The 26,908-nt window shown below is 43.7% G+C and overlaps 1 protein-coding gene across 1 annotated transcript in view; it reads left to right on the top strand.

The window, feature by feature from the left end:
• Positions 1 to 3,010: 3,010 nt before the first annotated feature.
• Positions 3,011 to 26,908, top strand: part of TRAPPC9 (trafficking protein particle complex subunit 9) — a 517,114-nt gene continuing 493,216 nt past the window's right edge. The window contains exons 1-5 of the mRNA XM_075704831.1: positions 3,011 to 3,034; positions 4,471 to 5,071; positions 9,356 to 9,376; positions 16,275 to 16,420; positions 22,214 to 22,342. Coding sequence (XP_075560946.1) covers positions 4,488 to 5,071; positions 9,356 to 9,376; positions 16,275 to 16,420; positions 22,214 to 22,342 — 880 coding nt within the window. The 5' untranslated portion in view covers positions 3,011 to 3,034; positions 4,471 to 4,487. The remainder of the gene's footprint in view (positions 3,035 to 4,470; positions 5,072 to 9,355; positions 9,377 to 16,274; positions 16,421 to 22,213; positions 22,343 to 26,908) is intronic.

Here is a 26,908-nt window from a genome sequence, read left to right as displayed (position 1 = left end):
TAATAGATGTTGTGCATTTTAAAGAAAGACACCTAGCTTTCAGGTGTCTCTCTTTAAAATGGTGTCCGTCCATTTTGTTTGCTGAGGTTTCTGACCTGTCATCAAGAAATATGTGCTTACTGTGTTATTAAAGTAATTACTCTCCTAAAATGGGTTAAGACCATTCATTTGCCTACATTTACATTTAGTATTTGTGTGTTGGAGGTAGGCTTGTGATCTGAGTGACCCTGCCCGGGCTCTGTAATCTCTCCCCAGCAAGACACTTGTAACAAGGTCTCCCTAATTGTGACCTTTGAGGGAGCCACATCGCCAGGAACGTAAGTAAATGACAGTTTCTATCTAAAGCTGGTTATTAACTGTATTTTTTAATATCCCCAAAATGTTTGTATAACTACTTCTAAAGTTTATATTTTAGAAAATTTAAAGACTCTAAACACGGAGGTAATGTAACTTATTTTTCCCAATTTTTTGGGGGAACAGATACATTTGCACCTCTTACATGAGCCACCTGTTGATAAATGAGATGGCATGTTCCTTGGGCTGCCTGTGTGAAGAATTTTCCCGCTGTCAGTAGCAAACACTTTATCAGACTGTCTCGTGAATAGACGTCTCGTAATTTAAGATCATAGTTCAACAGATGATCAAGATTTTGGATTACAGAAGATCCCTAAGGGTGCAGTCATATGTGGTGGGATCTTAAATGGGAAGAGAGGCAAATATGGAGAGGCTTGGCACCACTCAAGAGATTGCCATTTGGAAAACAATGCTGGAAGGACGTTACTGGGGGCCCAGAGCTGACAAGTTGCAGATATGTCCTGTCAACTCTTGGCCGAGTGAAAACAAGAGGATGCTCTGAGAATCTGTCTGAGATAGCTGCTTGTCGTGAGATGTGCCAATGCTTTGTTTTCTTCACCAAACCTAAGAACCGTTTTCCTATGTTTGTAGTTACTGGAATAAAATGCTGTTTATTTTTCATTTAAATACTGCCTGATTTCAAGCGCGATTTCAAAGGTATCTGGCAAATACTGAGACACAAGATGTCATTCTCAGTGAGAACTGCTGCTGTAACTAGGATGTCACAGAATCACAGAATGGTTTGGGTTGGAAGGGACCTTTAAAGGTCACCTAGTTCCAACCCTCCTGCAATGGGCAGGGACATCTTCAACCAGATCAGGTTGCTCAGAGCCCCAACCACCCTGACCTTGAATGTTTCCAGGGGTGGGGCATCCACAGCTTCTCTGAGCAACCTGTTCCAGTGCCTCACCACCCTCATTTCTTCCTTATGTCTGATCTAAAGCTATCCTCTTTCAGTTTAAAACCATTGCCCCTTGTCCTGTCACAACAGGCCTTGCTAAAAAGTCTGTCCCCATCTTTCTTACAAGCTCCCTTTAAGTACTGAAAGGCTGCAATAAGGTCTCCCCGCAGCCTTCTCTTCTCCAGGCTGAACAACCCCAACTCTCTCAGCCTTTCCCTGTAGCAGAGGTGCTCCAGCCCTCTGACCATTTTTGTGGCCTCCTCTGGACCCGCTCCAACAGTTCCATGTCCTTCTTGTGCTGGGGACCCCACAGCTGTATGCAATGCTGCAGGTGGGGTCTCACCAGAGCAGAGCAGAGGGGCAGAATCCCCTCCCTCAACCTGCTGGCCATGCTGCTTTTGATGCAGCCCAGGAGATGGTTGGCATTCTGGGCTGTGAGCGCACATTGCCAGCTTGTGTCCAGTCTTTCATCCATCAGTATCCCCAAGTCCTTCTCCGCAGGGCTGCTCTCAATCCCTTCATCCCCCAGCCTGTACTGATACTGGGGGTTGCCCCGACCCAGGTGCAGGACCCTGCATTTGGCCTCGTTGAGCTTCATGAGGTTCCTGTACCCTCCACTAGAAAAGCACTCTAACTCTCACACAAGGCTCACACTTCCCAGAGTCTTCAGGATTCTACGATTCCATGATTTTTCCCCTTATGAGCTACAAGACACCAAAGACCGGTTTCAGGCTTTGGAAATGCCAGGCAGGCTCACTTTTGGCCACTAAGTGTTAGACCCCCTGACATTTCCAGTTACACAGTAGGGAGACATACCGGCAGCTGGGATCCACCTGCCAGCTGATGCTCATTCCTTTTCATAGAATCATACAATCGTTTAGGTTGGAAAAGACCTTTAAGATCATCCAGTCCAACCATCAACCTAACACTACCAAGTCCACCACTAAAGCAATTAAGGGGAGAGTGGTAATTTCATGTTCCCTAGCTTGGTGGTTATTTTTTAAAAGTAAAACTAGGAATCACTAAGGTTGGAAAGGACCTCTAAGATCATCAGTCCAACCATCAACCCAACGCCACCATGGCCACTAAACCACGTCCCAAAGTGCCACATCTACCCGTTTTTTGAACACCTCCAGGGATGGTGACCCCACCACTTCCCCGGGCAGCCTGTTCCAATGCTTGACAACCCGTTCTGTGAAGAAATTTTTCCTAATATCCAATCTAAACCTCCCTTGATACAACTTGAGGCCATTTCCTCTTGTCCTATTGCCAGTTACTTGGGAGAAGAGACCAACCCCCACCTCACTGCACCCTCCTTTCAGGTAGCTGTAGAGAGCGATAAGGTCTCCCCTCAGCCTCCTCTTCTCCAGGCTAAACAACCCCAGTTCCCTCAGCCGCTCCTCACAAGGCCTGTGCTCCAGACCCTTCACCAGCCTTGTTGCCCTTCTCTGGACACGCTCCAGCCCCTCAATGTCTTTCTTGTAGTGAGGGGCCCAAAACTGGACACAGTATTCCAGGTGCGGCCTCACCAGCGCCGCGCCTGCCCGTCTTTGAACACCTCCAGGGACGGTGCCTCCACCAGCTCTCTGGGCAGCCCGTTCCAGTGCCTGACCCCCACCTCACCGAATTCCTCTCCGAGGAGCGACTGGGCCCTGGGCCCCGCTCCCCGCTCCCGGCGCAAGCCCCGCCCCCCGCTGCCGTCAGTTCCGCCGCGCCCCGCCCCTGCCCGCCCCGCGCGTCCGGCGGCAGGAGGCGGCGGGGGCGGTTCCAGTCCCGGCTGTGAGTGCCCCCCCCGACCCCCGTTACCCACCCCGGAGCCCGGCCGCTCCCCCCCAGCCCTCCCGGGAGACTCGGGCCCCCCCCCGCCGCCTCCCCTGGGCCTCGCCGCCCCTCACGCCGCCCCTCAGCCCGCTTCCTTACACGGCCCCGGGGCGTGCGCGCCCGCCGCCGCCGCGCCCCGTCCGGGCTTGTCTCCTGACATCCATTTGTCCCCCCTCCCCGCCCCTAAACTTGGGGATCCGCCCGCAGAGAGGGGAGCGGGGGAAGCGGAGCGGCAGGGGCGGCGGTGCCCCGGCAGAGCGGCCGGGCGGGGCGAAGCCCTCCCGGGCTCCCTTGCCGCCCGCTCGGGAGCGGCGGGACGGGCGGCGGGGGCAGGGCCCTGCCCGGCGCCGGGGAGCGGGGCCGGTACCGGCTGCCGGCACTTGGGGGGAGCCCTGCCCGTCGACGAGCAGCTGTTGTGCCGCCGCTGCCTCCGGGCTCGGAGCGCTTTCCCTTCGTTCTGCTCCGTGAAACCAAGTCGTGTCAGTCTAAAGCTGTGCTGCGGATTTTGGGGGGTTGTTTTTTTGTGTTGGTTTGGGGTTTTTTGGTTGTGTTTTGGGGGGTGTTTTGTTGGTTTGGAGTTTGTTTTGGTTTTATTTTTGTGGTGGTACACGCGCTTCGGAGGGTGCTCTGGAGCTGAAACGCAGCAGGGGCTCTGCGAGGCCCGGGCGGGGCGGGCTGAGCGCTGCGCGGCTTCGCTAAGGCAGCGCCGCAGCACAGCGAGCGGTCTTAGCTCGGGGGAGGAGGAATTCTGAACATTGAAAGATAAAAGCAGAAAACGTTGCCTGGTCCTGATGAGCCTGCATGTGTTTTGAGAAAACAACAACTCCACTTTCTCTCACAAACAAGTGCTCTGGGCCTGATTTTCCTCTGCCTGGCCACCTGTGAGCACCGACAGCTGTGTAAAGTTTGGCCATTCCTGTTTGGTGCCGGTTTGCATCCCACCTCACACAATTTTCTGTATTGCCCCGAGGCGTGTTGTGGAGACAGACTGGAGGGCCTGCGTCTCAAAGGACGTCTCTTCTGAGGTGGTGCTTTGGCAAGCATTTCGGCTGTGGCTGTGGCGGGGGGACTCCCCCCTGCCCCGCGTGTTAGGATGGCTTGTGTAGCCGCGCAGCGAACGGGAAACTGATTTGGTTGAAAAAAACCTAATTTACAGATTTTTTTTTTTTGTTTGCGGACTCATGGAGATGTGACTAAGAACACTCCTTGTGCACTGTGTAACTTTGTCGGTAGGCTGCATGATTGAAGATTTAGTAAAATGATGGAAGAAGGTATTAGTATTGTAGGACATGTATGCAGGATGCAGAAGTGTTCAGCATCAAAGTCCTGGTTTGATTCAGCAACCACATGTACTTCTGAATGTTAAAAAATAATATGCGTTTTTCTTTCACTAGCCTGCAGTTGATGCAAAATGAGTGTTCCTGACTACATGCAGTGTGCTGAGGATCACCAGACTCTCCTGGTTGTGGTTCAGCCGATTGGCATTGTACCCGAAGAGAGCTTTTTCAGGATCTACAAGCGTATTTCAGCAGTGAGTCAAGTTAACGTGCGCGACTCTCAGCGTGTGTTGTATATCCGTTACAGGCACCATTATCCCCCAGAGAACAATGAATGGGGGGATTTTCAGACACACCGGAAAGTTGTGGGGCTGATAACTATTACGGACTGTTCATCTGCAAAGGACTGGCCTCAGACTTTTGAAAAATTCCATCTTCAAAAGGAAATGTATGGTTCTACTCTCTACGATTCCCGTTTGTTTGTCTTTGGGCTTCAAGGAGAGATTGCGGAGCAGCCCCGCACAGATGTGGCGTTTTATCCCAGTTATGATGAATGTGAAAGTGTGGAGAAGAGAATAGAAGATTTTATCGAATCCCTCTTCATAGTGTTGGAGTCTAAGCGGCTTGACAGAGCCACTGATAAGTCTGGAGACAAGATCCCGCTCCTCTGTGTTCCTTTTGAGAAGAAGGATTTTGTAGGTCTGGACACTGATAGTAGGTAAGCAACTATTTTTGTCAGCTTGCAGGTCTTGAAAAAAACGTATGTGGCAGTTGCTTGCCCATTAGAAAGGATGAAGCATACATTGTTAGAACAAAAGTCATGCCCTTATCTTTTTGTGTGTATCTGCTGTAATTTAAGAGAATTTAATTTGTAGTCTGACCATATTTGACATTTTGAGTTTTTATATGTATATTTAATTTATGAGGCTAATCAAACGGTAGGAAGAAGTCACGGGAGATGTTTGGCAGATTCTGCTATAAAGAGACTTTTTGCTGGAAAGCTTCAAATGGTTTATAGTTATACAGTATTAAGAAAGCAATTCAATTAACATCGATGAAAAATATTTTTCTTTTATGATGAGTAGTATTTGACTAATCCTACTTACAATGATTTTTTTTTTTTCCTCCTAAGCCTCTGTCTACTTTTTTGTCCTATGAAATAGTGACCATTTCTTTTGGTGATTAAGTTCAGAGTCTTTCCCTGTCTTTCATTTTTATTTAATTATTTGATATTCTTGACCAGTCTTGTTTTGCTCCCATTCTTCTCACAACTGTTGTCTTTGGTTTGTCTATGTTACAGTTCGGGTTTTGTCTTTTTTTATTCCTCCATCACATCTTTTCTTCCTAATTATTTGCACGCTCAGCTTTTGGATTTGAGTGTTACATAGTTCTCGTATTGGGGATTAGTAATTCTGGCTTGCTAGCTACAGGCAGGTGCAAAATGTCTTTGACTTCACTGCTGGCAGTCAAATCCAGAGGACAGAAGCAACCGTCTTCCTCTTGTCTTGGAAAAGACAGAGGTGTGGAAGCCCTATTGAAATATGTAGTGTGCATGGGAATAGTATCTTTCGCATCTGTCTTGTACTACCAGGGATGCCGGCAGTGCTTACTGTGTATGAAAGCTGAGAGCTCTCCAGGCTGGGTTGTCCAGCGCTGTCCAGGCAGGTTTGTGAAGCCTTCTGATCGTGTTAATCAGCTCTGCCTGCATAATTAGCCCTAGCCTTAGAGTGGCTGTGTAAGAACGTGATATACTGGAAGAAAGGATTTTAAGTTTCTAATTAGATTGAAGCCCTCCATTAAATTATCTCTGGTTGCTTGAAGGGCTGACAGGACCTTTCTTCCCTGCTCCCCGTCCTTTTTTGCTGGTGAACAGAGCAAGTTGAACTTACTCTGACTGGCTTGTCCAATGTCGTTCCCTACTCGAGCTGCTCTTTCAGTGTTGTGGTTAATCCCCACACTATTCAACTTTCATTAGTGGTATAAATTGTTATGTTATTGGTTTTTGTACGCTGCATGGGTGGTAAAGTTTTGTAGACTAGATGAGCCCTTTTAGAATCTCAGCGTCAATTACTCAGTTTGGATGAATTTTAGTTGAACATAATCACCAAGATATCCTGTTCTAATTAGCTAAGAAAACTATGGGTTTTGGCCAAGATTTTAAAAATCAGAATTAATTATGCTGTTCAATTGTGTCTTCTAAATAGCATGCTTCTAATCTGTACTTTGGAAGTCAGTTCCTTACATAAATTACTTATTAATGAGCAGCGGCTGTGTTGTAGCTAGTGGCTAAATATTTTCTGTGACGTTCTCAACTGGTGGGGAGCTCAGCTAACGGGTAGTATGTTTGTCCACACACGTCTGAGAAGGTATTTTATGCTGTTACACTGAAGAGTTGAAACAGATATAGTGTGATGCTTGAATTCTTTGCAAAATGGAAGGTGTATGACCCTGGTTCTGTAAACATATGGGTTTATACAGAGTTAATCACTGGTTCAGATAATACATACAACCTTGCTGGGTGGTTTGAATACCAAATAGTTTTTCAGTAAGTCTAGATCAATGGATATACTTTAAATGTTTGCTGCACTTAACTGCTCAAAGAAAAGTGTTAAATATTCTAATCTTTCCTCTTTCAGTTCAATAGTAAGGAAGTTTTTCAGCTTTATTTTGCTGTGGAGTTAGTACGTCTGATTGCTTTACAGCTTAGGATTTATATATGGATAGCATAAGCAAGCTGAATTAAAAGATCTTTATATTCAGTTGAGTATTTTGCGTGGCTGATTAAGGAAATACTCTAAATGCCTGGACTATTTTTTTTATATTTTTGAGTTTTGTAACAGAAAGGAGAAATTAAGGTAATCCCCAAGTAAACACGAGAAAAGGAGTTGTCCTTGACTGAGTTAGAAGTACACGTGCACGGTGTGCCTGAGCTGCTCTGCACAGGCACCTTTCACGTAGCGCAATGCATCTTTGCTTCTGTGTTCTACGTAGCAGAAATTCAGGACTGTGAAATGTCACTGAACTAAAACCAGTTTATGAAACTAACCTACACTTTCAAACCCAAGTCTTTAGATGTGAAATGGTAGTATATCGTGTTTTATTACTTTGGTTGCAATAAAAGGTTTTTATTGTAGCATGTTCTCTTTTGCAGCGACGGATTCGTTAATGAAGGGGAAGACATTGCATTAAGTCGTAACAGGGGCAATACAGGGCTGTGAAGGACCTTCTTAACTGAGTCCAGTTTCTGTTTCTGCAAGATGCGATGTATTATTCTGTTCAGGGAGGGGTAAAGGTTGTCTTGAAGGCACGGAGTACTTATGAGACCATCTGGTAGAGTAACTTTTGCTACTTTGTTGGTTTTGAGTCTGTTGGCGTAATGAGTTTAAAGAATGAAATATGATGATGATGTTATTGAGATATTGAGGCAGCTTTTTCTAGAATAGGTGGAACTTTGTAAAGGGCTAAAGGCAAAGACTGTCCCCTTACTCTTTTTTTATATACTCTCCATCCCTTTTTTTAAAAAATTTTTTTTGTATATTATGTATCCTGACCTCCCAGTCAGTGTGCAACTAACTGGTTAAAAAGCACAAATATTCTACATTAAATAGATGGAAGAGAAGGCACACTCTCTCTGCTTATAACAGAGAGTATATGTCTTTGCTGCTGTAGTTGCAGATGTCTGCTTAGGCTAAATAAGCTTTATCTTTTCCTGTAACTTCTAAAATTGAAGTTAAATTTCACAGTGTGTAGCAAAGGTCTTGTTAGATGTAGAGCACAGCTGTAACCTGGAGCTATTGAACTGGGTTGATACATTGAGTGAAAATATGTTAAGAAGTTACATGGGATGTAGTAATTATGATCACGTGACTTGAAGACTAAAACTACTGAACTTCTTTTTTTGTATCTTAAAAGAGACTTTTCTCCAAGCAATTTATTATAAGATGTTGGGGTTAATACATGTAATGATCAGGACTAGATATATAGAACCGATTTTCTCTCTCACAGTTAGGAAGACTAGCATTAATTTGGTTGCACAATAATTGCAGCATAATTGGCTTCTTTTAAGATGCAGAGTTCATAAATTAGGAAGATGGATTATTATGCTGCATTTCAAGTAAGATAATTCTTGGAAAAAGCGGAGCTGATCTTTGTCTTTTGCAAGTTGCTTGTATAATGAGCAGAAGAGACAACGTTCCCAGAACTTGTACTGAGATGACAATATACCCGTTATTTGCATAGAAGAATTTTTTTGGCTGGTAGAAAACTTTATGTATGAAAAATAGTGGAATTAAGTCCTAAGAAGTTTTGAAGAAAGATTGTCCTGTTAAATAGAAGTTGTAGGGCTGGGATTCTGACCTTGGTTTAATTCCCAGAGCACCCCACCAATAGGTGATCTTGGCAAATCTGTTAATTTTTCTGTTTCTTCATTTGTAAATTAGGTAAAATATTTATGTGGTCATAGGGCTGCTGAGGATAATTGGAAAAGTTTCTGAAATCAGTTGTCCTTGATAGTTATTTGTAGAGGCTGGGAGGCGGATTGAAAAGAATGGAAATGCATGTTCTCATGAAGATACAAAGGTCCTACAAACTTGAAACTAGGAAACATACTTGCCAGAAATACCAGAAATCCCATTTGTTTAATTTTTCTATTTTATTTCTGTTTTCAGCTAAAAAAATAAACATAACTCATGTATGATTATAAATCTACTTGGATAAGCTCATTTTAATGTTGTTTACATCAGTTTTGTGTTTTAGGTTCTTTCTTTTTAATACTGGTAAGGCATCCTTTTAACACTATTGAGTGATGAGAAAGCAGGGCTCTATTTATAGATGTGTCTTTCTCTACACAGTATCATAGATGGGATTTGTTCACCGATTTATCAAAGTTTATGATATCTCAGTATGTGTATGTGGCTGTTAATTTTCTTTCTGTTCTCTGTCTTTCTAATTTTTGTTTTGTTCCTTTCTTTTTTTTTCTTCTTCTCTCATACTGCCCTGTGAGTTTGTTGTTGGGTCTAAAAAGGTAGGCTGTGACTGCATATATTTAAAAATAGTTAGCTTTCTTCCATGTACTGCCTTTCCACTCCGCCTTCATTGCATATTTTAGTGTTGCTTTTTATATTTATTTTTCAGTACACACAAAAATAATTGCTGCCTGGAGCCTTACTACTGTGGTTGACCCCTTCTGGCGCATTTGGCAATTATATTTGGTAGCAATGCTGAATTTTTTTATAGGACACACATATTTTGCTTAGGCGGCTGCTGGCCTCTGGAATTTGCTTTATTTTTTAAACTCCAAAGCCATGAAGCTGTTGCTGCCTGTGTTTGGTTTCCAAATTCAAAAGTTCTGGCAGTCGATCAAATGCCATAGCTGTGTCTTTTAAGTCTGGGTAATGTTATGATTGGTGATATCAGTAGTTCTGCATGCTAATTGGAATTAGCGGAATTTGATGGAAATTTTTGTTGAAGCATTTTGCATGAACACTTTTGCAAATTAATTTTGCATGTTTCTTGTTTTTAAATTTAGCCACTTTGAAATTTTGAGGATCCAGAAATTCCTTCAAACCTGTTGCTGAATGGTTTGTAGTGAAAATAAATTCTGTCTTGATATATAATATTGTTGCTCTGAATTTTCCGTAAAATTATCCTGGGATCCTAGGAAAGAGTTGGGGATGAAGGGGTAAAGCATGTATCCTATACAGCAAATGAGGTAGAAATGGAAATGGGGCTGAGTAGTGCTTGTTGGTTCCTGGGACAGGGTTATCGTCCTCCAGTTTAAAGTAGTAGTAGTGGTCACTCATGTTAATGAACATGGTTATTATTCTGAAGAGAACATAAAGAGCGTGTTAGGTACCAAATTAACACAACTAATGTTAGAGAGTAAGACTTTGAGCTAGTTTTGTAGTCAACTGTATGCGTACATGTGTTGAGGAGAGGACCTTCTGAAGAGGAGTGTGGATGACTGACGGTATGGAGTATTCCACGTGTGGTCCCGCATTATCTGGCATCGCCTTCCTTGAGGATATTTCTGAGTGCATCACACTCCAGAAGGGGTTTGTGGTGTGTCTTTGGGTGAGACTTGGGTGTGTCTTTGAAACTTAATGTCTTAAATGATCTTCTAGAGGCAAAATAAATAGAAACAGCTCTTCACAGGAGGGTACTACAAGTAGCTGACCTAGAAAAAGGTTGTCATCTTATCCTAGAAAAAGCAGCAGTTAATTTACACGGACTTCCTGTCATCAAATAGATTAGGATTCAGCAGTAGAGAGCCCAAATTATTAAACAGTGTTTTAATTAAAAATACATTGGAAAGAAGATATCTATAAGGGTCTCACTTTCAGCTTTGTGGCCAGATTCTTCAGGTAAAGCTGTGAAGCAAAACCAGCTAGGTATTAAAATGAATAATCGTAATTTTATGCTGATATGCATGTATGACTTTTTCCTTTAAATTTGCACCCCAGTACACATTGAAGAAACCATCAGTCACTTAGACAAGCTGTTAACGACCTGCTATTGCAGATACTTGATTTTTTTCAAAACAGGCTTCCCAAATAGGAAGTAAATTAAGTTTTGTTGACTGTGGAGAGGGGATTTCATTTCAGTGAAAGCGTTGCCTTCTGTCTTTTTGGACATACTTGCAGGAATTGCTGGGGGGAGAAACCTGAATTCATTGTACTTAATTGTAGGCGCTAAATTAAGACACAGTTTATACATTTGTACGGTGCAAATTTACTCCATAATTAGTGAGAAAATGTTTTCCAGGAGGATGGTGGAGGTTTGCAGGGACTGTAGGAGATAGAGCCTGTCTTGGCACTGCATTTAAGAGCCTAAAAGTAGGTGGAATGAATTCAGTCTTTGAATAATTAATAGTATATTTCTTCATCACCAGGAATAAATTATCTGTTTGTTTATAAATAAGGACAGTTTCTAAAAGAGAAGTGTTTTGTATGAACAATGTCTATTGATCTCTAAGTGAATAAATGCATTCAGAGTTTGCATATATTGACATATGCATAAATCTGCAGCAAAATCAGGTACGGGTTAGGAAGAGCTGTTGGTGAGGCAGTATGACTGAAATGATTCTGGTATTAGGTTCTGATTTAGGAGTCTGGCAGCATCTCTTTTCCTTTTGCTCTGTGACTCATTTGTGCGCATAATCTTATGTAATCTGGAAAAACACGTAAAAACTACAGTTTTGAGAGAATAAGAAATGTAATTTGTTCATAAACATAGAGTTTACCTGAAAGTGTAGAGAGAGGAAATTTAGAGTGTTAGCATCTTTGAAAGGAATTATAGCTGTGTACAGGAACAGCGATTCTCCAATTCCACTATTTATTCTGTGTAGAAAAAAAGTTAAAAGCAGTATGACATTTCTAATCTTAATTTCATTCTGGAATGCAGAGATTAGTAAAATGGGACTTGTAAACAATTTATACTCTCCTATACAATACTGATTCAAGATTAGAAAGTAACTTTTTGACGGAGGTATTTCTCTATAACCTGCAGCTCAGACTGAAATCTTGTTAAGATTTGGTGCCCTTCCATAGTTTGTGCAGAGGAGCTTTAGTTTTCACTTTGAATTTTCTTGCATTTTTTTCCTAAAAAGATCTGTAAAGTATATGCTTGTTGAAAAATAAAAGATAAGAAATAGTGCAATTTCTTGACATATCTGAAAGATAAAGAACAGTCGTCTTGTATTTAGCTTCATTTAATGTTGTCATCTTCGCATCAATTGTGAATATGATGCGATAGAAAAGTGGGAACATTTATATAGGAGTTATTTGTAACTTTTTAGATGGAGAGGAGCAATAGGAGACATGCTTCTTGTCTCCTTTTATAATTGTCAGTTTTTCTTGTAGACAATGACACTGGTTCTGATTGCTTTGCTATTTAATTTTTATAAGGACATTGTATGTGCTTCCATATATCTTCTCTTTTTAAATGTCTATCCTCTATCCATATAAATCAGTTACTTTCTCTTCATCTTCTTGATGATGAACTTGATGAAAACTATTCTTTTTTTGAACCAACTACAAGGAATAAGACGTTATTTTGTGGCTGAACACAGTAGTTATCCTTTGGAGTTGATGCTTCTCTCTGGTGTAAAAAACCCAACCCAAACCAAGAACCTCAAAAGCAAACAAACCAGTAACATGTAATTGTTTTTAGTATTATCATTTCTCCTAGCCTGCCTTAAAATCTAAAGGAAATAAATGAATAAGCTTATTCCTACCCTTATACTTCGTATGTTCTGTCCTCCCCCCCCACATTACAGACTCGATGAAGACAGTCTGTTCAGATGTGTTATGAAAGATCATTTCAGTTGCACTTTAATTCATCTCTAGGGAATTAATTCCCTCATCTCTAGGGAAGTTCTTTGCTGGGAAAAAAACCCACCACCCCAAGCCCCATTTCATTCCATAATCGTGGCATTTCCTCTTATATTCAAGTCTTGCTCTAGGGTATAAGAGTTCAGCACCTGGAGAATGGATGTTATCCTGGTTTTGGCTTTTTTTGTTGTTTTTTTTTTAAGTTGTTATGTTCAAATATGCTAGGTAATTTTTTAAAGATATTCTGTTGGACTTTAATTAAAAAAGTATCACTACATCTACTAAAAGCTGAAGATGTAGAACTACAACAGTCAATCCAAGATGGTTCTTTGTATTTTTGGAAACCCCTTTTAACCAGATTCTTTGGAGATATTTCATGTATACAGTAAAGAATGATATCTACAGCAATTCTTTTAATTAAAATTTCATTCTCAGGTAACTTATTTTAGTATAAACCGTCCAAAGAAAAAAGATTTTTTCTTGGTGTGAAGTTTGGACAACGAAATTGTATGGCGCTCTATATATTTACATACTTAGAAGACATTGTTAGAACGAAGGGATATACTGTTGGAGTAATGTAGGTAAATGAATAGGATATCTAAGTTAATGTTTAATTTTTCTCTAAGAAAACAATTTTATAAGGTAGAGCAAGGACATTCTTGCTAGGGAATACTTTTGCAGGAGGGAGAACAGAATTGCTGATGGGCTCAGGAGACCGGCGTTGTTCTGAACTGTGACATAAATCCCGAGGCGCGTTGCAAGCCTAGTGTGTCTTACTTTGCATCTGTTACATTTCTTTAGCCGCAACTTACTAAAATAAATTAAATAGCAAGGTTAGTGCCTTTATTGCATGGATTTGCGCCCAGGTTGCCTTTTCAGTTGTTCCAAAGTGTCTGTTCAGTGAAGTCCTAATGAAAGTGTTAGCCTTGGCTATTAATTTTGTTTGGGAAAGAACTGCACCATATTTCTTAATACGTAGAAAAAGGAGTAGCGAGAGAAACCCTGTCAGTTCTTGCCTGAAGTGATAGTGGTCTTTCGCTAATCGGCCCTTTAAAAGAAAAACGTGCCTGTTTTAGGACCATGACATTTCTAAAAAGATGGTATTTCTTCACAAACATAAGCAACTCTTCACAAACGGCGGGAAGCCCACGCTGGCAGCAGCAGCAGCCGCTGCGAGCTGAGGGGAGCGCGAGGCCCTGCCGGGCGCCTGAGGGGGCCTCTGGGCTGCCGCCACCCTCGGGCTGGCTGCGGGGAGGGACCAGGCGACGGGGCTCACCAGGGGACGGCGGCGGGCGACAGCGGCCGTCCCCGCGGCCCGGCCAAAGCGCGGGAAGCTGCGGGTCACCGGCCCTCGGGGAGCGCCGGCGGTTTGGGCGGGAAGGGCCGCGCGCTCCGCTAGCGACGGGGCTGCTGCACCTCTGCTCGCCCGCAGGCTCGGCCTGCCGCCCCGACGGCCTCCCCAGGCGGCTGGTGCCGTGCGAGCCTCCCCGGCAGCTCGAGGCCTCCAGGGAGCGCGAGGGGCTTGCGAGGCTGGGCTCTGAGGCTGTAAAAGCTGCAAAAGCTGCAAAAGGACATGGAGAGTGCTAGCAGTGGGTGAGAGGCACCCACTGGCCTGGTGTATGGTCAAGGGAGGTTTGCTGCGTGCCAGGAGCCAAGAGCTGGGATGTCACAGAGACACACCTGCCACCGCTGGTTAAAAGCGCAGACTAGCGTCGCCTAGTTCTTTGCCATGTGGACACCAATGACAGAAGAAAGCAAAACCTGGGCAAGATGAAGCAGGACTTCAGAGCCCTGGGGGTGCAAGTAAAGGGTACAGGTGCCCAAGTGCTCTTCTCCTTTATCTTGCCAGCCAGAGACAGAGGTGCAGGCAGAAGTTGACACATTGTGCGGATCAATACCTGGCTTCATGGCTGGTGGTGTCACCAGGGTTTTGGTTACAATGGTCATGGGTAGATTTTTGGTGAATACAGCCTATTGAGGAGAGATAGGATCCACCTACCAAGAAGAGGCAGGAAATCTTTGCTAGCAGATTGGCTGAGTTCATGAATCGTGCTTTAAACTAATGAACTTGTGGTGGTAGTGTCTGAAATTGTGACACGTGCATATTCGTAAGCAACAGGGTAGATGAGTGCACCTACGAGATTAGTTAGGAATGCTCCCCATCCCTCTCCAAAGGCAAGAATCCTAAGTTCAGGCACCTCAAGTGCATGTCTGGTAATGCAAGTAGTCTGGGCAACAAAAGGGAGGAAGTGGAGCTCCGTGCCCAGTGTGAGTTATGATGTCATAGGAGCCCAGAAACATGGTGGGTATACTCACGTGACTGGAAGACCACAGTGGATTGCTACAAGCTCTTTCAGAAAGATAGGAAGGGAAGAAGAGGGAGCAGAGTTGCACTTCGTGTGAAAGAGAAATTTGAATGTATGGAGCTGAGCTATAGAGACCATGAAAGTTCTATCGAATGCCTTTGGATCAAGATTAGAGGGATCATCACCCAGGGTCATCTTATGTCAAGTATCTGTTACCAACCTCCCAATCAGGATGACAGTGCTGACAAAACTGGCTGCTTAAGGAAGGCTTGGGCCAAAAGAACCTGCTCCTTGTGGGTGACTTCAATTACATGGACATCTGTTGGAAGAGCAACATAGCGGTGCACAAGTGTCCATCGGTTTCCTGGAATGCGTTGAGGACTGCTTCCTGTTATAGATGCTGGACCTGCTGATTAGGAACAGTGCAGTGCTGGATTTACTGCTCACAAACCAAGATGACTTGCTTGACAATGTAACTACCAATGATAGCCTTGGATATGGCGACAACAACATGGTGGAGTTTTAAGATCCTGCTGAGCACAGTGAAAACCAGTAGCAGGACAAAGACCCTGGATTTTAAAGAGCCAACTTCAGTATGCTCAGAGCCCAGATGCAAGGGATTCCATGGGAAGCATCCGTGGATGGCAAAGGAGCTTGTGAGTCCTGGGAGTTATTCAAGAACAGCCTCCTGGAAGCACAAGAACAGTCCATTGCCTATGGAGGGAAAGGAAGAAGGCAGAACAAGAGAGCACCATGGCTTAACAGTGAGCTTTTGGGTGTACTTAAAAGCGAAAAAGAAGCATACCAGCTATGGAAAAGCAGCCAAATACCTGTTGAGGACTACAAGAACCTTGCTTTGGAGGTTTTCGAGATGCTGCTGGACAGTGTGCTAGATTATCTTATCTAGGCTCCCTTTCCCGTGAAAGGTTGGACCAGATGATCTTTTGAGGTTCCTTCCAACCTGGGTGATTCTATGATTCTTATTATTTCATTTGTGACAAAGCTATTAAGGTGCTCTGAAGTGTAGTCTTTTAACTTTGTGACTCTATGTGTAAATGCTATGTAGCCAAAATACGTGATGCATTGCTTTTTTTCAATATATCCTCAAGTTGTTGGTTTTTACATATTATGCTGGTCAGAATTCATATTGGATGTTTGCTCAGAGAAAGAGAGTAAATTAAGGTTGATCTACTATTAAGGAGGAAAGAAAAGCGACTGTAGGTGTTTATTACCCCAAATAAACGTTTCCTGTAAATAACTGTACATTGTACCTTTTATTTTGCAGACACTATAAGAAGCGTTGTCAGGGCCGGATGCGGAAACATGTTGGTGACCTGTGTTTACAAGCTGGCATGTTACAAGATTCCTTGGTGCATTACCACATGGCGGTGGAACTTCTGCGGTCTGTGAATGACTTTCTGTGGCTTGGAGGTAGGATTAAGTGGTGATAGTGAATCAAATAATTAGTTGCTAAACCATGTCCTCTAACTTTCCTTCTGTATTATGAAAAATAGGAATGATTTTGGTGACCAAAATCTGAAAATCAGGTGTGACTAAGAATTAAGTTGAAATAAAAACTAGTTAATAAGACATGAGAAAGAAAGGTGTTTAAGAAAACCGGCAACATAAAATGTGTTACTGTAGTAAAGCATGTACTTAAAAAAATTCTGTATCTGACTTTTTAATGATTCTTTGGAAAGTGTTTGTTTTTTTCAGATTGTTTGTACAGATGTTTTAAAAATCTCTCCTGTGGGTATCTACTATCGACTGTTAGGAGAAGATTTTTGCCCTTACATCTATGAAAGCTACAAGTGTTTAACTTCCACTGGCATAAGTTCCTTCCTTTCACGTTAGGTCCTAGGCTTCATTTTTTTTCCCTGCCTTTTCCTTCATCCTTTCCTTTTCTGTGTTTTTCGTGCCTGCTTTTTTCTATTTGTTGGATACACAAGTCATCTTTGAGCACAATTTCTGCTTCTCAATTTCATACTCTTTCAGGACAGTTGCATCTCCAGTTCTGCTTTTAGCTTTCTCATTCTACTTGGAAATCCATTTAGCTTCCTAATGGCTCTGTACGTTACATATTATGGAAACCTTAACACCTTCTGACCTTCCACTTCTTTCCTTCTACTCTTTCAGAAGGTTAAATGGCTCAGGATTCTTCAAGAAGGAAAGGAGAACTTTTCTCCTGGTGCAGAGCATGGAAATATTTTAAGGCCCATCTGTGGACTACCAAATTATACTTATAGACTCATAGAATAATTTGGATTGGAAGTGACCTCTGGAGGTCCCCAAGTCTGATCTCCTGCTCATATCACATCCAGTTAAATCAAGTTGCTCAGGGACCAGTCCAGTTGAGTTTCAGGTATATTTAAGGATGGAAGTTGTATAATCGCTGAGCAACCTGTTCTAACATTTTTGCTGCTCATAGTTTGAAAAAAAACCAACGAAACATAAATTGTTCCTACATTAAAGCAGAATTTCCTGTGTCAACTTGCGTTGACCCTCATCCAGTCACTGCACCTCTGAAAAGCATCTGACTCCATCTGTTCTGTACCTTCCCGCTGGGTGTTTGGAGACAGCAGTAAGATTTCCCCTTAGCCTCTTGTTCTTCAAGGCTGAACAAAGCCAGTTCTCTCTGCTTCTCTTATATCATGGGCTCCAGCCCCCTGACCATTGTGATGGCTTTCCACTGCACTTGCTTCGGGATGTTAATGTCTTTCTAGTACTGGGGAGCCCAAAGCTGGATGCATTGCTCCAAATGTGGTGTCTCATATGCAGAATAGAGGGGAATAATCACTTCCCTTTGCTTGCTGGCTACACTGTGGCTGTTACAGCCCAGTATGCAGTTGGCCACTTTTGTTGCAAGGGCCTAGTACTACTAACTGCTGTTAACTTGTTGTCTGCCAGGACCCCCAGGTCCTTTTCTGCAAAGCTGCTTTCCAGCCAGTCAGCTCCCAGGCTGCACTGCTGCATAGGCTTATCCCATCTGAGATGCATGTGCCTTTCTTACTGCATGAGGCTCCTGTCGGCCCATATCTCCAGCCTGTCAAGTTCTCTCTGCATTGAAGGCCTGCCCTACTGTTTTCCCCAATTTGGTATCACCCAGGAATTTTCTGGGAGTGCTCTATGCAATCATCCAGGCTGTTAAAGAAGACATTAGAGTATTGTCCTCAGTATTCATCCTTGAGGGACACCATTAGTAATGGGCAACCATTTGGACTTTGTACTGCTGATCATAGAATGGTTTGGGTTGGAAGGGACCTTAAAGATCATCATGGTCCAACCCCCCTTCCATGGACACCTTTCACTAGACCAGGTTGCTCAAAGCCCCGTCCAACCTGGCCTTGAACACTTCCAGGGATGGGGCATCCACAACTTCTCTGGGCAACCTGTTCCAGTGCCTCACCACCCTCATAGTGAAGAATTTCTTCCTTAAATTGAATCTAAATCTACCCTTTTTCAGTTTAAAGCCATTACCGCTTCTCTTGTCACTACATGCTCTTGTCAAAAGTCCCTCTCCAGCTTTCTTGTAGGCCCCCTTCAGGTACTGGAAAGCTGCTATAAGGTCTCCCTGGAGCCTTCTCTTCTCCAGGCTGAACAACCCCAACCTTCTCAGCCTGTCTTCATAGGGGAGGTGCCCAGCCCTCTGATGATCTTTGTGGCACTCCTCTGGACTCACTCCAACAGCCCCACTCATCTTTTGATGCAGCCCAGGATACGGCTAGCTTTTTGGGCTGCAAGCACACATTGCCGGGTCATGTTGAGCTTCTCATAAACCAACACCCCCAAGTCGTTCTCCTCAGGGCTTCTCTCAATCCATTCTCTGCCCAGCCTGTATTTGTCCTTGGAATTGCCCCGACCCACGTGCAGGACCTTGCACTTGGCCTTGTTGAACTTCATGAGGTTCACATGGGCCCACCTCTCAAGCCTGTCAAGGTCCCCCTGGATGGCATCCCTTACCTCCAGCATGTTGACTGCACCACACAGCTTGGTGTCATCGGCAAACTTGCTGAGGGTGCACCCGATCCCACTGTCCATGTTGCTGACAAAGGTGTTAAACAGCGCCAGTCCCAGTACTGACCCCTAAGGAACGCCACTCGTCACTGGTCTTCACTTGGACATTGAGCCGTTGAGTGCAACCACCCAGTCAACTCCTTATCCACTGAGTGGTCCATCTGTCAAATCCACGTCTCTTCAATTTAGAGACAAGAATGTCACACGGGACAGTGTCAAATGCTTTGTGCAATCCAGGTAGATGATGTCAGTTGCTCTTCCCTTATCCACCAACTCTGTAACCCTGTTGTAGAAGGCCACCAAATTTGTCAGGCCCAATTTGCCCAACTCAACATGGGTTGGCTGTCACCAATCACCTCCTTATTTTCCATGTGCCTTAACATTGTTTCCAGGAGGATCTGCTCCATGATCTTGCTGGGCATGGAGGTGAGACTGACTGGCCTGTAGTTCCCCAGCGTGGTGGTGCATTCCCACCCCTTTTCTCTCTCTTCAACCGCTTTACGACCTCAGGAATTCTAGACCGCAGCCTTTGTGTAGTGAGTTGGTCAGTTAAGCACCCCTTAATTGTACCAGAAACTCCTACATTCGTGACACCTGGGTCTTCCTTTTTTCCCTTTTTAAAAGTGGGGGTTATGTTTCCCCTTTTCCAGTCAGTGAGGACCTCACCAGCCTGCCACAACTTCTCAAATATGATGGATAGTGGCTTAGCAACTTCATCTGCCAGTTCCCTCAGGACCTGCAGATGCGTCTCATCAGGTCCCATGGACTTGTGCACCTTCAGGTTCCTTAGATGGTCTGAAACCTGATCTTTTCCTACAGTGGGGGGTTCTTCATTCTCCCAGTCCCTGCCTTTGCCTTCTGCGACTTGGGCAGTGTGCCTTGAGCACTTGCCGGTGAAGACTGAGGAAAATAAGTCATTGAGTATCTCAGCCTTCTCCATATCCCAGGTAACCAGCTCTCCCATTTCCTTCTGGACAGGGCCTACATTTCCCCTAGTCTTCCTTTTATCACCGATGTACCTATAGAAGCTTTTCTTGTTGCCCTGATGTCCCTGGCCGGATTTAATTCTACCAGGGCTTTAGCTTTCCTAACCTGATCCCTGGCTGCTTGGACAATTTTTCTGTATTCCTCCCAGGCTACCTGTCCTTGCTTCCACGCTTCCTTTTTGTGTTTGAGTTTGTCCAGGAGCTCCTTGTTCATCCATGCAGGCCTCCTGGCATTTTTGCCAGTTCGTGGACTGTACAAAGCTTGGTAGTCTCTCAGTGACATCTCTGATACGAGCCCCTGGTAAGCAGCACACCTCTCTAGAGAGTGCGTCAGTCAGCAAATGGGTCCCTCCGTATCTCTCAGAAGAGAGTCATCTGCTACTGTCGCCCATTGTGTTTTCTTAGTTGTTCTGGCTGTTACATGGGGAGCAGATTGGGCTGCCACATTCAGCTCTAGTGTCTCTCCTGGTGTGACAGGTCTTTCCTCTTCAGCCTGCAGAGTGGTGAAGCAGTTCTGCAAGGGCACCTCAGGCTTCGGGGGGAAGTCTTTTCCTCCTGCTGGTCCTTACCATTGCAACCATCCATTCTTCCGCGTTACTGGCCCTCCTCCCTTCTGTGTGCCGGTAGGGGAGTTTTTTGGCTGTTCGGTCATGGGCTGTGGGCCCACTGCAGACTGCTCTTGGAACCAGCTAGCTAACTCCTTCTCCGCCTCCCTGGTGTTACGTGGCCTTCTCACTGCCTTCTGCAGCTCAGCCACCTCCTGCAGGAGGTCCTTCACCTGGGCGCACCTTTTGCAGGCAGGTCTGCCGCCCGTCCCTCCCCCAGGAGAAAGGTCCAGGCACTTGCTGTAGTCTAAGTTCTGCACTGCAGCCTTCTCCTTCAGCAGCTCCGTCTGGGTGGAGGCATCGGCCACCGCTGGGGTAGATGGTGCAGGCCCCCCAGCTGGAGTTGCAGCCTTTGCTCTCAGACGAGTGCACACTCTTCTGCCTTGAGGGTGAGTGCCCTTGACCTGTGCAGATGGTCACAGAACAGTGTCTGGTTGCTGGGTTATGCGTACTTCAGGTCTCCCGCTCGGCCAGTGGAATGCCCCTCCTTTGACGAGGTGCCCTCCTTGCGTGCCCTGCCGCGCCGTGCCCTGTTCGCACATCCTGTTGGCAGCGCTCCTGGTCACTAGCGCTCCCTAGGGCTGCCTTTTGTGGGAGTACGGGGTGGCGGCCGTTACTCCTGTCCCTGCCCGCATCTCGTCAGCTGCTCTTGTGAGAGCTGGTGGGTCACTGCGCTTGTCTGGGGTTTCCCCAGCTCAGGAAACCCCCCTGTACACTGTGATCCCCCACTCCACTGCGGAACATGCCTGCACCAGAGCCGATCGCCTCTGCGAGTGACCGCTGGTGGTGGTTACACTGCATTTGAATCTGCCGCCATTACTCCTGGCCCCACAAGGATCACAAGCCTGACTGTCCAGCCTATTTTCCACCTATTTTATAGGCCAGCTATCCAGATCTTATCAGTTTGGCTATAAGCATGCTATGGGAGACCATGTCCAAAGGTCTTGTGAAAGTCAAAATATACAACATGCACTGCTGTTCCTTTGTCCACTGAGCTAATCTTCTCATCACAGGAGGCAATGAGGTTGCCAGGGACTGATTTATCCTTGGTAAATCAATGTGTGCTGTTCCCAGTCTCCTTCTTGTTCTTCATGTGCTTGGAAATGGCTTCCAGAAGGATTTCTTTATAGCCCTTCTAGGCAACTGATGTTGGTCTGCCTGTAGGCCCCTGGTACTTCCTTCTTGAAGAAGGGTATGATGTTTCCCTTTGTCCAGTCATTAGAAACTTCCCCTAATTGGCATGACCTTTTGTAGGTGATAAGAGAATGGTCTTGTATTGGCCAGCTCTCTTGGCATCCATGAATGCATCTTACCTGGTTTTGTGGATTTGTGTCCGATTGGATTAAGTGTTTCCTATGTCTGTCTTCCTCTACTGTGGCCAGCGTGTATTCCTGCAGACTCTGCTAGTGGGCTTGGGGACCTGGGAGGTCTGATGGTGAACCTTACCAGTGAAAACAGATAAAAAGGACATTGAGTATCTCAAGCTTTTCCATGACCTTTGTCACTAGGTGTCCAATTTGGGGCATACTTTATGTTTGTGTAAATAGACTTTACTACATGATACTTCACTTCTTGCAAGTATCTATACTAATCTGTTGAGTTTTTTCTTTACTCTGCAGCTGCTCTTGAGGGGTTATGCTCAGCATCAGTCATCTATCATTATCCCGGTGGTACTGGAGGTAAAGTTGGATCTCGCAGGGCACAAGGAGGTTCTTTTTCTGCTGAGGCAGGCAACAGGCACAGACCAGGTAAGGACGGGATTTTGTTTTTATTCTGTTTGACACCACTGAACATCTGAAAATTTCCTCCCTACTTCCTAACTCTGTAAAATTATACCAATGACAGGGTAAACTGGAAGGGTGGGTGGGAGGGGAGAGCTGTGTTTCTTTTTAAGATTTTTACGTGAATGACTTCTCTACTGCTTTGGTATTAATGTCGTCATGTGTACTTTGCATAGAGTTGCAAAGCTTTTGATCTCTTTGTCTGATTGTTAATAGTGTCTGTGTTGGTTTGAATTTTGCTGGAGGAGGTGCAGACAGTTTTCATAAAGTACATACGATGTGGCAGAGCTGCCCATATTAAGAATAAGAAGTTAGGTACATTTATTCAGAAGTGTTTTGCTATTCTAAAGTCAACATTTAATAAATAGATTTGGTTAACTGAATACCAATAAATCAACATAATTTTTAAGATTTAGTATACTTTTTCTAAACTCTCAGATTGCGTAACTAATATCATGATTGTATTAACATTGGTATGATAGACATTCGTTGAGAAGTGGCCTGCTTAAACTATTTTAGGAATTACTTGGAAAGTAAGAGAGAGAAAAAAATAGAAAATATCATTAAGTCTGCAGTTCATCTGCATCTCGAATATTGCATGCCATTTCAGTTTCCCAGCACAAAAGGGTGTTCATGTTCCCTATCTCCCATTTTTCTACTGGACGGGTTGCAGATTGGCAACAAAGATCATCTTGGTATGTTTTCTGTATAAAGAATAACTGAATAGCCTAGAACTCTGAAGTTCTGCAAAAGAGAGCTCTCGTGTTTCTCCTCAGCTATCTATAATGTGGTGAATGTTGTGGAAGAGGATGGATAGGGATCAGAGGTTCAGGGCTTCTTCCGACAGAAGAACCAGAGGACATCAAATACAGCTAGCAGATGGAAACTTATTCTTTATCCAATTTTATAGGTATGATGTGGAACTCCTTGTTAGGAGTTACTGGATCTGGTAGCATGATAGAGGCAAGGCTGGCACGACTCCGTGTCCCCCGGTCCAGCCAGTCATGAGGCTGAGCATGCATTCCCCATAGGCATACACACAGCTGGCCACACAGACCAACACAAGCAGAAAACAGCACTCGTAAACACAGACAGCACTAACAGCCTGCTCCTGCTCCCCTCTCTGGCTGATCAGGATGAAAGCCTGTGGGTAGCGTGGATCCATCCAGTAGCTGGTTTTCGTCACTCGGTCTAGCTGCTAGCTGGCTGCTGGATTGCCGGGTCTCACCGGTTACTGGCACCTGGACCTACAAGCCTCCAAGACCCAGAGCCCCATTGCAGTTGTTGCTACTTAGACCTACACACATACGCACAGTCTCCTTATCCCTCTATTTTTCCATGCTTGTTCTTCCCTAAACTGCCTTGATCCCTCCTTTTCCCTGCCTTTTGTTCGTCCCCTACACATTCCATAACAAATCTTGTACGATCCCAAGATATTCTTTCCCTGCGTCCTATAATGAGTCCCGTATCCCTGTAGGCATTAACCGCCCCCAGTCTGTAAGGTGAGCTGGAGAGCTGCGCATGTTAACTCATCCTGATGGGTTTCACCCCCAGACAGCTCTGTTGGCTCTGATTAGGTTATTGGGGTTCAGCTGGCTCTCACTGTTCCTCTGTGCTCCTCTGTGTTTGTGGAGATGAGCATAATCACATAACCTAACAGTAGCTACGTGGTGTTAAGGCTCCTGAAAGTTTCTATGGCTTCCAGGAGAGGCTCGCTAAGGTAGTGAAAGAAAAATATATCGATTATTATAAGCAGGACAGGCCTTTGGTCTAACCCAGCACAGCTGTTTCATGTATATACTTAGGTTCTTATGCAGTACTGAAACAAACAGAAGCTGGGTTTAAGTGTTCTTGTGTGCAGTGTGATCAAAATGAATTCCTTCCTCTAAAAAAACCAACCACCCATCTTTATTCATCTATAAGTCACAATCTAGTAAACACTTGCTTTGTATTATCTTTAGTACAAACTGTGTGTGCTGACGCCAGATAATTGTGATAGTAAAATTACCTTATTTCATGAGAGAATACTAATTTTTCATATAATATCTAGTCATTAAAATCTGTGCATTTGGTCCCATGACCTATGAGTGCGTTTTATGTTGCTTTATGGTATAATTTCACACAGTTATTAACTTTTGTCCACTTTTCAACAAATATTTAACAGTAGGCGTTGCGATTTGTTTATTTGTAATGGGTACTCCTTGTTACTAAAGAAGATAACAAATAAGTCACAGCTATCAGAATAATTGAATTAAATACATTTTGGGTATATAATTGCTGCTTCTCTATTTAAGTTGTCTCCTAATTCCAAGTCCTGTTTGCAAACTTGTTAGTGTGGTTGTATTTTAAAAATGTTTTAGTTTCATATGACAAGATTTTTCAAAGGACTTTTGTGCAAAGTAAAACTGATTACAGGTTTTTGTCATCCCTTCCAGATGAAAATGTTACTTCATGGTCTATTAGGGAGTGTTCCCTAACTCTAGTTACGATCTCTTAATGTTTTGACATCTGAACTGCTGAACTCTGTCCAGCCAAACAGCTGTTGTCGTGATGTCTCTTTTCTATGAGTTTTTTTGAAAGTTTCTTTTCAATACCTTTTCTTGACTCTGCAGGCCTTTCATTTGAAATCTTTTCAAACTGCACCTTTGTTTATAATCTACTTTGTTATAATTAGTTTTGTGAGGCCAGTATTTAATCTGGGGAACAAATTCCAGTGTATCTTTCTGTAGGATAAGGCCAGAAACAAAAGGGGTTTCCAAATTCTGCACAAATCAAGAAATGCCATACTTAGAACTGACATTCAATTTGTGCCTACTTTTGAGGCATATAGATGTGAGAATTACCTTTATTGCTTCCTGATGTGCCTGGAATTGCACGTCATCTTGTGCCTGTACTTGAGCCTTGACAAGATGAGGTTTCTTGGTACTGCCTTTGAGTCCAGACCCAGTCAATAGAAACATCTTTCTCTTGAATCTCCTGTGATTTCCACCATTTCGCATTTTTAGGCTATAGCACAGGACCTGGCTGCTCAAAAAAATGTTGTGGTGTCTGCTTTGTATAGAAACATCTTTGGCAAGAGAAGCATTAATATTGTCTCTCTTTGTGTAATTTAGAGCACAAGCTTAAGAGGCCAGTGTTAAAGGGGGTTTTTTTGGTGTGGGGTGGTTTTTTCCCCCTATTAAGCAGAATTGCTATATATTTCAAACCTATCTGTAACCATCAGAATATTGTCTTGTGTTTTTTGTTGGTGTACCCTTCAACTTCTTTTGAAACTCTTTTGATAGGAATAGTTCATTCAGAAGAGAATTAGTCGATAACATAGTGTTTAAAGTACTTGTCTGATGGAGGGACTTGTCTGATGGAAGGAGATGTGGAACCTTGCCTGCTCCAAAGACAGGTTTCTTCCTTGGTCATTGCCATGAGCCCTTGGACTGCAGTGTCTTGCTGATTGTGAAAAGGGTACTTTGATGTTTTAAAGAAGTGTGACTTCTCATGTTCCTAAACCCTTTTGTTTGTAGGGGGAGAGCTTTAGGCTGTGTCCCCTTGAATGTCTGGATTTGTCTCTGCAGCCTTCAGTGTAAAAGAAGATTTTGAGTTGCTTAGTTCCTGTTGGCCAGGAGCCTGGCCATAGTCTGTTGGCTACATGATTTCTATGTTGCATAAGCCGGGTGTAGATTGCTTTACGTTTAGCTTACTAGCTGTTTTGGGTTTCTCTATTGTGTTTTATTTGTTTGAAGTGCTAAGCTCTTAATTTTGTTGCCTGACCTTCCTCTTTCCCCAAGCAGAATTAGGACACCTGAGTGAAATGTTGGAGTATCTTTCTGATCTCACTCTAAATCTCTACTTCACTAGTCTGGAGTCTGAGCAAGTCAACTGAAGGAAGGTTTTGTCTTGCTCATAAAGCAATTGGTTTTGACTACTTAACCCTTGATCTTAACAATTTTATTGCCATGTTTAATCAAAGTTTAGGGCAACAAGGTATTGTATATCTGATAATCCAACTTTGCAATACTCTTGGCAACTATTTTATGTGAATAGTCTGGCTTGTTGGGTTGGCATAACTCAATTCAGCAAATTTGATGGAGTGAAATTAATGACAAATGAAAGGGGTACAATTACTTGAAAATGTTATTCTTGAGTACTGTGTAGATTAAATGAGCTCCCACAAGGAGACTTAAGCACTGTAGGACCTGATATTAAAATATAGTAAGTGGATTGTGATGGAAACTTGCCAACTAAACAAGAATAAAGAAAAAGGAGAAAAAGGATATGGCTTTACACTGAAAATTCTTCAATTCTTCTTGATGTGTCTTAGAATTCATTGCAAGTTTATGGGATTTTTACATTTGTTTTTTAACAAAATGAGATTTAATGCATGGTGACTACTTGAATTGTAAGTGGTAGTCCTTCAAAATAGCAATGATGATCCTAATAAATCTTATAATTTTGTTCAAGCCTGATGTTAGTTACAAAACATTGTAAGAGCTTATTTTGTTGGCTATATTTGAGGCTGAAAAAAAAATCATTTTTGTT

The sequence above is a fragment of the Pelecanus crispus genome, chromosome 2 (genome assembly GCF_030463565.1).
Source record: "Pelecanus crispus isolate bPelCri1 chromosome 2, bPelCri1.pri, whole genome shotgun sequence".
NCBI classification, from domain to species: Eukaryota; Metazoa; Chordata; class Aves; order Pelecaniformes; family Pelecanidae; genus Pelecanus; species Pelecanus crispus.
This window is presented reverse-complemented; position numbering and strand designations above follow the sequence as displayed.